General features: G+C 44.1%; 1 protein-coding gene across 1 annotated transcript in view; it reads left to right on the forward strand.

The window, feature by feature from the left end:
- LOC140494417 (gamma-interferon-inducible lysosomal thiol reductase-like) overlaps positions 1-13,543 on the forward strand; it is a 60,514-nt gene that overhangs the window by 17,777 nt on the left and 29,194 nt on the right. Inside the window, exon 3 of the mRNA XM_072593600.1 lies at positions 5,718-5,792. Within this exon, the coding sequence (XP_072449701.1) occupies positions 5,718-5,792 (75 nt within the window). The remainder of the gene's footprint in view (positions 1-5,717; positions 5,793-13,543) is intronic.

Genomic DNA, 13,543 nt, shown 5'->3' on the forward strand with positions numbered 1-13,543 from the left:
GTAAAGACAAGCCAGGAAACTATAGACCAGTGAGCCGGACCTCAGTGGTGGACAAGTTGTTGGAGAGAATCCTGAGGGACAGGATGTACATGTATTTGGAAAGGCGAGGACTGATTGGGGATAGTCAACATGGCTTTGTGCATGGGAAATCATGTCTCACAAACTTGATTGAGTTTTTGAAGAAGTAACAAAGAAAATTGTTGAGGGCAGAGCAGTAGATGTAATCTATATGGACTTCAGTAAGGCGTTTGACAAGGTTCCCCATGGGAGACTGATTAGCAAGGTTAGATCTCATGGAATACAGGGAGAACTAGTCATTTAGACACAGAACTGGCTCAAAGGTAGAAGACGGAGGGTGGTGGTGGAGGGTTGTTTTTCAGACTGGAGGCCTGTGACCAGTGGAGTGCCACAAGGATCGGTGCTGGGTCCCCTACTTTTTGTCATTTACATAAATGATTTGGATGCAAGCATAATAGTTACAGTTAGTAAGTTTGCAGATGACACACCAAACTTGGAGGTGTCGTGGACAGCGAAGAGGGTTACCTCCGATTACAACAGGATCTGGACCAGATGGGCCAATGGGCTGAGAAGTGGCAGATGGAGTATAATTCAGGTGCTGCATTTTGGGAAAGCAAATCTTAGCAGGACTTATACACTTTATGGTAAGGTCCTCGGGAGTATTGCTAAACAAAGATACCTTGGAGTGCAGGTTCATAGCTCCTTGAAAGTGGAGTCGCAGGTAGATAGGATAGTGAAGAAGGTGTTTGGTATGCTTTCCTTTATTGGTCAGAGTATTGAGTACAGGAGTCAGGAGGTCATGTTGCAGCTGTACAGGAAATTGGTTAGGCCACTGTTGGAATATTGCGTGCAATTTTGGTCTCCTTCCAATGGAAAGATGTTGTGAAACTTGACAGGGTTCAGAAAAGATTTACAAGGATGTTGCCAGGGTTGGAGGATTTGAGCTACAGGGAGAGGCTGAACAGGCTGGGGCTGTTTTCCCTGGAGTGTTGGAGGCTGAGGGGTGACCTTATAGAGTTTTACAAGATTATGAGGGGCATGGATAGGATAAATAGACAAAGTCTTTTCCCTGGTGTCAGGGAGTCCAGAACTAGAGGGCATAGGTTTAGGGTGAGAGGGGAAAGATATAAAAGAGACCTAAGGAGCAACTTTTTCACACAGAGGGTGGTATGTGTATGGAATGAGCTGCCAGGGGAAGTGGTGGAGGCTGGTACAATTGCAACATTTAAGAGGCATTTGGATGGGTATATGAATAGGGAAGGTTTGGAGGGATATAGGCCGGGTGCTGGCAGGTGGGACTAGATTGGGTTGGGATATCTGGTCGGCATGGACAAGTTGGACCGAAGGGTCTGTTTCCATGCTGTACACCTCTATGACTCGATGACTAATTATAAACTATGAGGAGGAAAACATGGATCTCCATAAGGGCATTGACAATTTGCAGCGGGTAGGTAGGTGTCAGATGAGATTCAATGCTGAGAACACTGAAAGAACACAATATAAAATGGGGGGTACAGTTCTAAAAGGGGTGCAGGAGTAGAGGGTCTGTGTGTAAAGGTGTACAGAGAATTGAAGGAAGAGAGTTAATAAAACATAGTGTTCTCAGCTTCATTAATCTCAGAATCTCTACAATGTGGAAGCAAACCAGATATATCCAAGCACTCTGCAAGAGGCTAGAGAAGGAATTGCAGGGTCCCTCGCTGATATATTTGCATTATCGTTAGCCACAGGCAAGGTCCCAGAGGCTAGTGAATGTTGTGCCCTTATTCAATAAGGACTGCAAAGACAAACCGGGGAACTATAGACCAGTAACCCTAATATCTGTGGTAGGTAAGTTAGTTGACAAGAATCTGAAGGATAGGATATGCATGCATTTGGAACGATAGGGTTTGATTAGGAGTAGTCAGCATGGCTTTGTGATTGGGAGATCATGCCTCACAAATTTGTTGGAGTTCTTTGATGAAATGACCAGGAAGGTTGTTGAAGGTGGGGTAATAGATATAGTCTATATGGATCTCAGTAAGGCCTTTGATTAAGCTCCACATAGTAGGCTGCTCTGGAAGGTTAGATCACATGGAATCCAGAGAGAACTGGCAATTTGGATACACAATTGGCTTGATAGTAGGAAGCAGAGGGTAATAGAGGAAGGATGCTTGTTGGACTGGAGGCCTGTGCCTAGTGGAGTGCCTCAGAGGTCAGTGCTGGACCCATTAATGTTTGTTATCTACATCAATGATTTGGATAAGAATGTACAAGGCATGATTAGTAAGTCTGTAGATGACACTTAAATAAGCAGTATCATGGACAGTGAGGAAGGTTATCAGAAATTAAAGAAGGATCTTGATCAGATGAGGAAGTGAGAAATGGAGTTTAATATAGGTAAGTATGGGGTGTTGCATTTTGGAATGTCAAATTAAGGTAGGAGTTTCATGGTGAATGGTAGGGCCATAATGAGTGTGGTGGAGCAGAGAGACCTTGGAGTTCACGTGCACATTTCTCTGAAAGTGGAGTCCCAGGTAGACAGGGCAGTGGAGAAGGCCTTTGGCACACTGACCTTCATCAGTGAGGGCATTCAGTATAGAATTGGGAAGTTATGTTGCAGTAGTACAGGACTTTGTTGAGGCCACAGATGGAGAATTGTGTTCAGATTTGGTCACCTTGCTGCAGAAAGGATGTTATTAAACTGGAAAGTGTGCAGAAGAAATTTACAAGAATGTTGCCAGGACTCAAGTGCCTGAGTTATAGGGAGAGGTTGGACCAGCTAGGACATTTTTCTTTATAGAGTGTTGGAGGCTGAAGGGGGGAATCTAACAGAAGTGTATAAAATCATGAGAGGCATGGATAGGATGAATGCATTCTGTCTCTTTCCCAGGGTTGTGGAATCGAGGACTAGAGGGCATCAGTTTAAGGTTAGAGGGGACAGAATAAAAGGGAACCTGAGGGGCAACTTTTTTGCACAGAGGATGGTACGCATACGGAATGAGCTATGAGTGGAAGTGTTTGAGGTGGGTACATTAACAACATGTAAAAGACATTTGGACAAATACATGGATAGGAAAGGTTTCAAAGGATATGGGCCAAGTACAAGGAAATGGGGTTAGCATAGATGGCCATTTTGAGTTAAAGGGCCTGTCTCTGTGCTGTGGGACTCTATGACTCTATGACTGTATAAGTCCACACCGATCCTCCAAAGACCATCCCATCCAGATACCCCCTACCCTATCCCCTAACCCTGCATTTCCCATGACTAATCTACCTATCCTGCACATCTCAGGAAGCTTTAGGCAATTTAGCGTGGCCAATTCATCTAACCTGCACATGTTTGGAATAGGGACACAGAGTAGAAGAGCAGGAAGGTAATGCTAAGCTTGTACAAGACACTGTCTGCTGACTGCAAAACATAGATAGATTGCTAACTTGATCAAACAGGAAGAGATGCTGGGTACATTGGTCAAATAAAGCCCTGAAATCACAAAAACCACACACTAAACACAGCAGCTAGGTGCTAATGACATTAGCATAATGTAAAAGGCAATAGCTATCCTGGGAAGGCATATCCACTGAACAAAGCAGGGCCCAGACAGCAAGGTACTGGGTCCTGCTACATAAACAAACAGTAGTAAGCTATCCAAATGACTGACAATGTTTCAAACTATTAAATGTGTCTCTCTGATTGGTTAGAATTTGAGAAGGTTCCAGAAAACCAACCAAAAAGGTGTAAAAACAGGGTTCACCTGCAGACCGATCTCTGGGATCTTCGAGAAGCCTTCCAAGGCAATCAGCATGACAAGAGGCTGACCACCTAGAGAGGGAGAGGGAGAGGGAGAGGGAGAGGGGGAGAGAGAGTGAGAAAGAGAGAGAGAGAGAGAAAGAATGAAAGACACAGAGAGAGAGATCGATTCCATAAATCTAAAAGAGACTCAGGAATTATTATAAACTTAAGGAGCCAAATAGGATTACAGCTAGTTTTGTTTTTATTAATGATTAGCACAACTTGTTTCTTAATAATGTTAAGACTGTTTATATTGAAACCAGCTTGTGTTCGTACTGATTTGACAGTTCAGTATTGTCGGACACCTGGACAAATTCATTCACAACATTCTAGTTGGAGTTGTCTAAGTTGTTTTAAGGAGGCACTAGACAACACTTGCTTGACTTCAGCTGCCGTATTGTGTAGAATTGTGGGCACCACACATTATAGGAAAGATGTGAATGCATTGGAGAGAGTGCAGAAGCAATTTACAAGAATGATTCCAGGAATAAGAATCTCAGTTATGAGGATAGATTGAGAAATTGGGACTGATTTCCTGCAGTGAGTGGGATTAGCATCTCAACTTGTGAGGGAGGGGACTGCAGAATACATCCATGTGAGGCCTTTTAAAGGGGATGCCTAAAGGCAGATGCTGTACAGGTCACAGGCCTGCACCCTCCCTAACCTCTCTACTGTAAAGGATGTGTGCTGTCCTGAGGAAGTGAGTAAGCAGTGCAGAGGCTATTCATGGTAGTTATGTGGGATGCAATGAGAGTGGTTGAGGCATGATGTTGCAAGCAAAAGTGAGGGTGGCAGAACATTAGTCTTGGGGGGGGAGGTAGGTGCAGGAATGAATGTGAGGTGGCAGATGGGAGGGATGGCAAACACAGCTGCCAAGTGCAAATGACATTAGTATAATGTAAAAGGCAACAGTTCCCTTGCTGGAACAAAGAAGGTGATTGATCTTACTGAGGCATTGATAGGCATTCCTCCAGATGGGAGAGAGTGTATTGGCATAGACAGTGAACTTGGACAAAGCTGGCAGAATCTGGAGGTTTGGCCTCCTCTGCCACTCCTCTAGGAAGAGGATGTTCTCCTCTGGACCACTCCAACCACCAGAAGCTCCAGATGTCTGTTGTGAAATTGTGGCACCATCTTCCCCTTCGAAAAGTCAGTACTTGTCTAGGAGCACAGCAGCCTTTTAGAGATGGTGCTAATGGTGTCTGGCACCATTTTGTGGGTGATATCCAGTGAATAGAACTTCATTTAGCTCAGTCGGCTGGATTGTTGGTTGATAGAGTAATGTGATGCCAACAGTGTGGGTTCAATTCCCATCACTGGTTTGAGGTTACCATGAAAGGCTCTCCTTCTCAACCTCTTCCCCCACCTGAGGTCTGGTGGCCCTCAGGTTAAATCACCACCAGTCACTTCTCCCTCTAATGAGAGAGCAGCCCCTATGCTTTGGTAAGACTATTGAGACATAACAACAAAAAACATCCAGTGAATGGCTAGTTGTTCCAGAATTGTACGTGGTAAGGTGATGTAGAATTCATTGGCGAGAGATGCCATAGGGGCAAGGTAGATAGTTAATGATGTGAATTTGGTAAGATGTGGTGAGAAATCTTGGTTGGCCTCATGGAGAAAACTCAATATAACTCAGCTTTGACCAAAAGATGTAAGATTTGGCCTCCACTCTTCAAAATTTTCAGATTCAAACTCAGACCTTTGGAAGATGCTGAGGCCTTTGGGAAAATAAAACCTCAATAAAATCCTTAACAGAAGCAACACACAAATAATTCCATTGGAACATTTGATCATTACTGTAATTTCTCAAAGTTTATTTTTAAAATATATTTTAAAATGTGCTATTTAGGGAACAGGCAAGATAGCTGATGTTATTCTTTCCTATGAAACATCTCAAAAACATAGAAATACTTTCTTTTCACAGGAGATTCAAGATGGCCAGAATTGGCAGTTCCACTGTCAACATGGAGAGGGCGAGTGCCAAGGGAACATCATCCAGGTACATATGATATTGCATTTTATCAAGCATTTCAATCACAATTATTAAATACAACTCTGCAGTCCCCATTTCTAGACATTAACTGGTCCACCAAGTCTCAGTACAGTGGGCAAGAAGCAAATGTACCTTTTATCACAGGCATCACACCAGAATTTTGCATTGTTCTTTGTCCATTCAAGTCAGGAGGCCGTTGGGTTTGTATTTAGGCAGCAACCCATCACAGAAATCCAGGTGCTGGGGTTTTCTGTGGCATTCAAGGTGAATGCAACTCATTTATTATTGGAGCTGATAATTTAGGAGTGGGCTGAAGCAAATAATGCATTGTCAACAAAAACAAAAATTGCTGGAAAAGCTCAGTAGGTCTGGCATCATCTGTGCAGAGAAATCAGTGTTAACATTTCAGATTTAGTGACGTTAGCTCAGAGTGGACATGAAACGTAACTCTGATTTCTTTCCACAGATGCTGCCAGATCTACCAAGGTTTTCTGGCAATTTCTGTTTTTGTTTCTGATTTTCAGCATCTGCAGTTCTTCTGATTTTTAGTGCATTGACATTATGGGCTCAAACATTAGGGCAACACATATTGAATTAGTTCTTCAATTTCAGGTGTTGAGTGCAAGAATTACTGCCATGCTACTCTTTTTTTTATTTCAAAAATATAATTTATTCATAAAATTATTTTTGATATCTATAAAAATGGTGATGCCATACATACGTATACATTCCATTTCTTTACATACAGAGATCGGATTTAATCATTCGTATGTACAAATCTGTAAATTGACTATCCCGATATTCCGAGGTAAAAACAATGGCTGCAGATGCTGGAAACCAGATTCTGGATTAGTAGTGCTGGAAGAGCACTGCAGTGGTTCACCAACACATTCCACCCTGACCTTAAATTCATCTTTGACCATCTCTGACACCTCCCTCCCCTTCCTGGACTTCTCCATCTCCATTAACGACGACCAACTTGACACTGACATTTTTTACAAACCCACTGATTCCCACAGCTACCTGGATTACACCTCTTCCCACCCTACCTCTTGCAAAAATGCCATCCCGTATTCCCAATTCCTCCTCTCCGCCGGATCTGCTCCCAGGAGGACCAGTTCCACCACAGAACACACCAGATGGCCTCCTTCTTTAGAGACTGCAATTTCCCTTCCCACGCATCTCGTCTACATCTCGCACCTCCGCCCTAAGACCCCACCCCTCCAACCGTAACAAGGACAGAACGCCCCTGGTGCTCACCTTCCACCCTACTAACCTTCGCATAAACCAAATCATCCGCCGACATTTCCGCCACCTCCAAACAGACCCCATCACCAGGGATATATTTCCCTCCCCACCCCTTTCTGCCTTCCGCAAAGACCGTTCCCTCCATGACTACCTGGTCAGGTCCACGCCCCCCTACAACACACCCTCCCATCCTGGCACTTTCCCCTGCCACCACAGGAACTGTAAAACCTGCGCCCACATCTCCTCCCTCACCTCTATCGAAGGCCCTAAAGGAGCCTTCCACATCCATCAAAGTTTTACTTGCACATCCACTAATATCACTTATTGTATCCATTGCTCCCGATGCGGTCTCCTCTACATTGGGGAGACTGGGCGCCTCCTAGCAGAGCGCTTTAGGGAACATCACTGGGACACCTGCACCAATCAAGCACACCGCCCCCTGGCCCAACATTTCAACTCCCCCTCCCACTCTGCCGAGGACATGGAGGTCCTGGGCCTCCTTCATTGCCGCTCCCTCACCACCAGACGCCTGGAGGAAGAACACCTCATCTTCCGCCTCGGAACACTTCAACCCCAGGGCATCAATGTGGACTTCAACAGTTTCCTCATTTCCCCTTCCCCCACCTCACCCTAGTTCTAAACTTCCAGCTCAGCACTGTTCCCATGACTTGCCCGGACTTGTCCTAGCTGCCTATCTCATTTTCCACCTATCCACTCCACCTTCTCCTCCCTGACCTATCACCTTCATCCCCTCCCCCACTCACCCATTGTACTCTATGCTATTTTCTCCCCACCCCCACCCTCCTCTAGCTTATCTCTCCATGCTTCAGGCTCACTGCCTTTATTCCTGATGAAGGGCTTTTGCCCGAAACGTCGATTTCGAAGCTCCTTGGATGCTGCCTGAACTGCTGTGATCTTCCAGCACCACTAATCCAGTATCCAAATATTCCGCTGAGGCGTCAGCAAAGCCCAATTACTGAGTGGGCCCCCTGTTCTTCTTAGGCAGGCAGACCTTACATGGTGGTCTTTTCCCACTGTGCCTTGGCGGCAGCTGCCCCAAGCTTCAGTGCGTCCCTCAGCACATAGTCCTGGACCTTGGAATGTGTCAGTCTGCAACACTCAGTCAATTCCTTCAGCTGGAAGATCAACAGGTTTCGGGCAGACCAAACAGCATCTTTCACCAAGTTGATGATCCTCCAGGCAAAGTTGATGTTCGTCTCAGTGTGCGTCCCAGGGAACAGACCATACAGCACGGAGTCCTGCTTCACAGAGCTGCTCAGGACGAACCTCGACAAACACCACTGCATTCCTCTCCAGACTTCTTTTGCATAGGCACCTTCCAGAAGGAGGTGTGTGACAGTCTCATCCATTCCACAGTCGCTTTGAAGACAGTATGCAGTGGGACAGAGAGTCCGGGCAGCATAAAGGATCTCACCGGCAGAGCCCTTCTCACCACCAGCCAAACCATGTCTTGGTGCTTGTTGGAAAGTTCTGGCGATGAGGCATTCTGCCAAATAACTTTGACAGTCTGCTCAGGGAACCGCTCAATAGGATCTGCCCTCTCCTTTTCCAGAAAGGTCTCAAGGATACTACGTGCTGACCACTTCCTGATGGACTTGTGGTCAAAGGTATTTTTTTTCATAAATTTCTCCACGAAGGACAGGTGATACGGAACGGTCCAAGTACTTGGAACGTTCTGCGACAGCGAGGCCAGGCCCATCCTTTGCAACACCGGGGACAGGTAGAACCTCAGTACGTAGTGACAGTTGGTGTTTGCGTACCGGGGATCCACGCACTGCTTGATGCAGCCACACACAAAGGTGGCCATCAGGGTGAGGGTGGCATTGGGCGTGTTTTTCCCCCCGTTGCCCAGATCTTCGGACCCGGTCCATCTTTGATCTCCACATGAAGTGGAAGATGGCCCGGGTGACTGTGGCAGCACAGGTTCTGTGAATAGGTCAGACCTATGCCACATATAACAGCAATGGCAGTACCTCACACCCCTGATGACCAGATTTTTTTCTCATGATGGAGAGTGACCTTTGCTCCCATCTGCCTAGTTTCTGCCTCACTTTCCTGATCCACTCCTCCCAAGACTTGGCGCACACCCCAGCCCCACCGAACCAGCGCCTCCAGGTGGTCAGTTCTGACGGTGAAGGGGATCGAAGGTTGGTCGGCCCAGTTCCCAAAGAGCATGGCCTTGCTCTTGCCTCAGTTTCACAGAAAGCTTTCCATCCTTGATGGTTCCTTCTGGTCTCTTTCTTCCCAGCAATGTCTCCCTCTTTTTTATGGCTCCACATTCAGGTCATAGGAAAATGAAGGGGAGGCAGTTGAGATTTGATAAAACAACACAAAGAGTGATGAACGTTGTCTGAATAACATCACAAGAAGGTCATGAGTTGATTCATTACGGAGCAGCTGCCGTTTGGAATTACGTTTCAACTCCAATGACTTTCAAAATGTAAGTTTCAAAACTAGCACAGGGTGAACAAATATATCGGCACTGCTGTGGAAGATTAGATTAGATTACTTACAGTGTGGAAACAGGCCCTTCGGCCCAACAAGTCCACACCGCCCCGCCGAAGCGTAACCCACCCATACCCCTACATCTACATCTACATCTACCCCTTACCTAACACTACGGGCAATTTAGCATGGCCAATTCACCTGACCTGCACATCTTTGGACTGTGGGAGGAAACCGGAGCACCCGGAGGAAACCCACGCAGACACGGGGAGAACGTGCAAACTCTACACAGTCAGTCGCCTGAGGCGGGAATTGAACTCGGATCTCCGGCGCTGTGAGGCAGCAGTGCTAACCACTGTACCACCGTGCCGCCCACTAAGATAATTTGTGAACAAGGGCAAAGAATTTCTACTGCATTTTATTTTCCAGTTTTTAATTAAAACTATAAGAGTAAGTTAATATAACTGTTATGACATGGAGACAGACAGCTGAATAAAATCAACCTTTCTACCTCTGCATTTTCAGCACAGTAAAATTAAACCCTTTAAAGGCCCTTAATATTTACTTTAATGGTTCCTACTTGCATTTACCCCAAATTTCGCAAATGAATATAACCTAATATCAGTTTTGTATCATAATTTATTTAATAGACAAAAAGCAGAGAAAACTTAAAGAGCAAATTATTCTAATTAATGATTATGCTTTAAATTAGAAGTATTTGTCTTCAGCTCCTCTTCACATAAAGACAGACATGCACAGTTCAATGATAAATAAAAGAAAATACCAAAACTGGTTGGATTACTTGAATAGTTTTACAATGTGTTGTATCATATACACAGATGTGGACTCTTTCATTGCTTTTCTGGAAATGCCAATCAACCCTTTTCCCATGGTGGGGGAGTCTAAAGTTGGAGGTCATAAGGGTTAAAGCGAGAGGGAAGAGATAAAAAAGGGACCAGAGGGGCAAATGTTTCACACAGAAGGTGGTGAGTGTCTGGAATGGGCTTCCAGACGTATTGGTGAAGGCGAGTACAATTTCTTCATATAAGAAATATTTAGATATATACATGGATGGGTAAGTATGGAGGGATAGAGACCAAATGCAGGCAAATGGGACTAGTTTAATTGTGAAAACTGGGTGGCATGGACAAGTTGGGCCAAAGCTGTAAACCTCTATGACTCCAAGATTGTACAAAAATAGGTTGGCCAAGTGGAATTCTCATCTTGCAGCACATGGGGAGCTGGAGATAATTTTCTTGACCTAGGTGAGCCCATATGCAGGAAATGACATCAGCTGCACACACTTGACCTCCAGGTTTCAGAGCTTGAGCAAGGAGCTAGAGTCACCAAGGTATTTCTTCAAGGTAGGAACCTACATGAGGGGAAGTGATGGCTTAGCAGTGTTATTCCACTGTTACTCCAAAGACCTAGGTAATGTTCTGGGGACCTAGGTTCAAATCCTTCCATGGCAGATAGTGGAACTTGAATTCAAATTCAATAAACAACTAGAATTAAGAATCTAATAATCATCATGAATCCATTGTTGATTATTGATTGTTGGAAAAACCCAGCTAGTTTACTGATGACCTTTAGGGAAGGAAACTGGTATCCTTACCCGGTCCAGCTTACATGTGTCTCCACACTACATAGCAATGTGGTTGACTCTTCTGTTATGACATGGCAGTGAACCCTTCTGCTAATTAAACCAAACACATAGAAAAGCTCACCTCACCTTGTAATCTGTTAAAGCTTGACTGACAGAGAACTACCAAAATTCTCCTACATAAAGCAAAAAATAACAATTAAACATTGTTCAAATGTTCTAAAATGAACATTAATCAACAATTATTTATGCCTCTAAGCCTCCATTCTCTTAAAGCTTTGCTGTCTACCTCCCTCTCTGTAAAAACATACTGATCCAGTAAAGCTCCCATTAAATTTACAGCAACTCAAGCTTCAAAATCAGGCACTGTCGATCTTCCTCTGCTTGTAGATCTGCCTGGTTAGTCTTTGGTCTTCTGCTGCACAAACTTTTCACATGAAAAGGTACCTTTGATAGAGAGTTTTCAGGCAGTCTGTCTGACAATGGCAGGTAATGCTCTTTTTCTGCCTAACTGTCCAAAATGCCAGCTTTTATACACCAAACATCAGATTGTTTCATTGGTCCAATGTTGTTAAAACAATAAGATTTGAATTTGATTGGGTTTTAGTATCTAGGGGCATAATTTAAACTGATGTCTAAATTCAAACTGCTTTGAAAACAGTTCATGTATCTAGGTTGCAGCCCAAATGTTACATCTTCAAATTGCCCAGTACACTTTGTGCCTGCTAGTTGGTCACATGACCAGTGTTTGCCAGCTTTTCAGCTTTCACTTTCTCTTAAAGGTACAGTACATGTCTTCAACTTCATCACACTTCCCTCTGGGCAATTAGAGATGGAGGTAATAAATGTTTTACATTGCTCCTCCCCTGCTTACATCGTCCACTTCCCTAAGACCGGCCCCCATTACCCCTGTTTATCTCTTGCCTTATCCGGCCTTGTCTGTGACAAAATGCTTATTCCTGGCCTCACAAGGCTGTTTGACCTCATCCTGCTGTAGGTCATTGTTAGGCATATTCTTTCTTCATCATTATCTACCCCCTTCATCTGTGCCTTTCCCGAGGCTGTTCTGATCCCTATGACCCTTTTAATTGGGGTTTGTTCCTCTGTCTCTGTAAAAGTGGGAAACAGATGTTTATACCTACTGTTTGTACAGGCGTATCTAGCTTAACTTCATCCCCTCACAACATCTTATCTACTTGCCCGTAATGTCTACCATTGTTTTGCTGGCACATCTCATTCTGACATACAGTTTTAGCTAATACAAAAACAATTATATATTTCCTCCACATCGTTTCCTTTCTTGTTGACTCAGCTCGTGGCTAAAACAATTACACACTGGTGTGAGTTCATTTTACTTTGTAAAATGGAATTGCAGAATTGCAGAAGTAACATTAATTTGCCTATTTCCCACAATGGGAAACTTTAATTATCCAAATATCGAATAGAATACTAGTAGAGTAATGTATAGTGAGCGATAAATATTCTTAGGTTATGTTCAAGAAGATTTTCTTGTTACGTCTAGTCCAACAAGAAAGGAGGCACCACTAAACCTAGGTCTTTGGAATTAAGTGGCAGTGTAGATCAAAGTCAGTGTAGGAGCAGTTAGGAGGCAGTGATTGTTGCATCATAATAGTTAGGATGATGATGAGAAATGACAAAGAGCAATTGTCACAAAGCTAGTGCCTGTTTCTCTAAAAGCTGTTCCTTGGCTCAAGGAGACTCTGTCCTTGATGTTTTTCAGAGGGGCAATAAACTGGGCTGGGCTCCGATCAGTCTGGTTTGGTACAGAGGTGAAAAGGATTTTGAGAGGCCTTTTGTTTATATGTAAACAGATGAGACTTCAGGCCAAAGTGGTCATGTTTTAGAAGTGATCTGTGTAATCAAAGGGGAATTGTCAGCTCTCTAGCTGAGCTGAGCAGTTTTAGTTCAGTCTTGAACTGGTTGGAAGTTCAGCAGGGAGCTGTGTGGAAACTCTCTTTCTCTCTCTTCAACTTCAACCTGTGAACATGTGTTCCATTTATACTGGTTTTTAAAGAAAGTTTGCTTATTGGGACTGTTGTATATATTCGGAACGGCATAATTAATTCTGGTTCTTTGTGTTTCATTGTTTAATTTTGTGAATAAATTTTTGTCTGTTTTCAAATCTAGTAGTCACCCTAGCTGTCTTACTCTGGGTACTTTTCACTGTACACTTACTGAAACAAATTGCAATGTTATGGTCTGGGGCTGCCTGCTAAGAATGTTTTCAGTGGTCTGGCCTAGTCCACAACACAATCCATAGTAAGAAAAATCAACTGGCAGAGAACTGACCCCAATTGTGCAAGAACGGAACTGGGCCAGAGAAATTGGGGCCAAAGTTTGGTAGGAAAATTAGTTCAAAGAGCAAATGGTTCACGTATAGTTGAGACATATTCCCCCAGACATAAAGTACAACAAAGAA

This window comes from Chiloscyllium punctatum, chromosome 24, assembly GCF_047496795.1.
Source record: "Chiloscyllium punctatum isolate Juve2018m chromosome 24, sChiPun1.3, whole genome shotgun sequence".
Taxonomy (NCBI): Eukaryota; Metazoa; Chordata; class Chondrichthyes; order Orectolobiformes; family Hemiscylliidae; genus Chiloscyllium; species Chiloscyllium punctatum.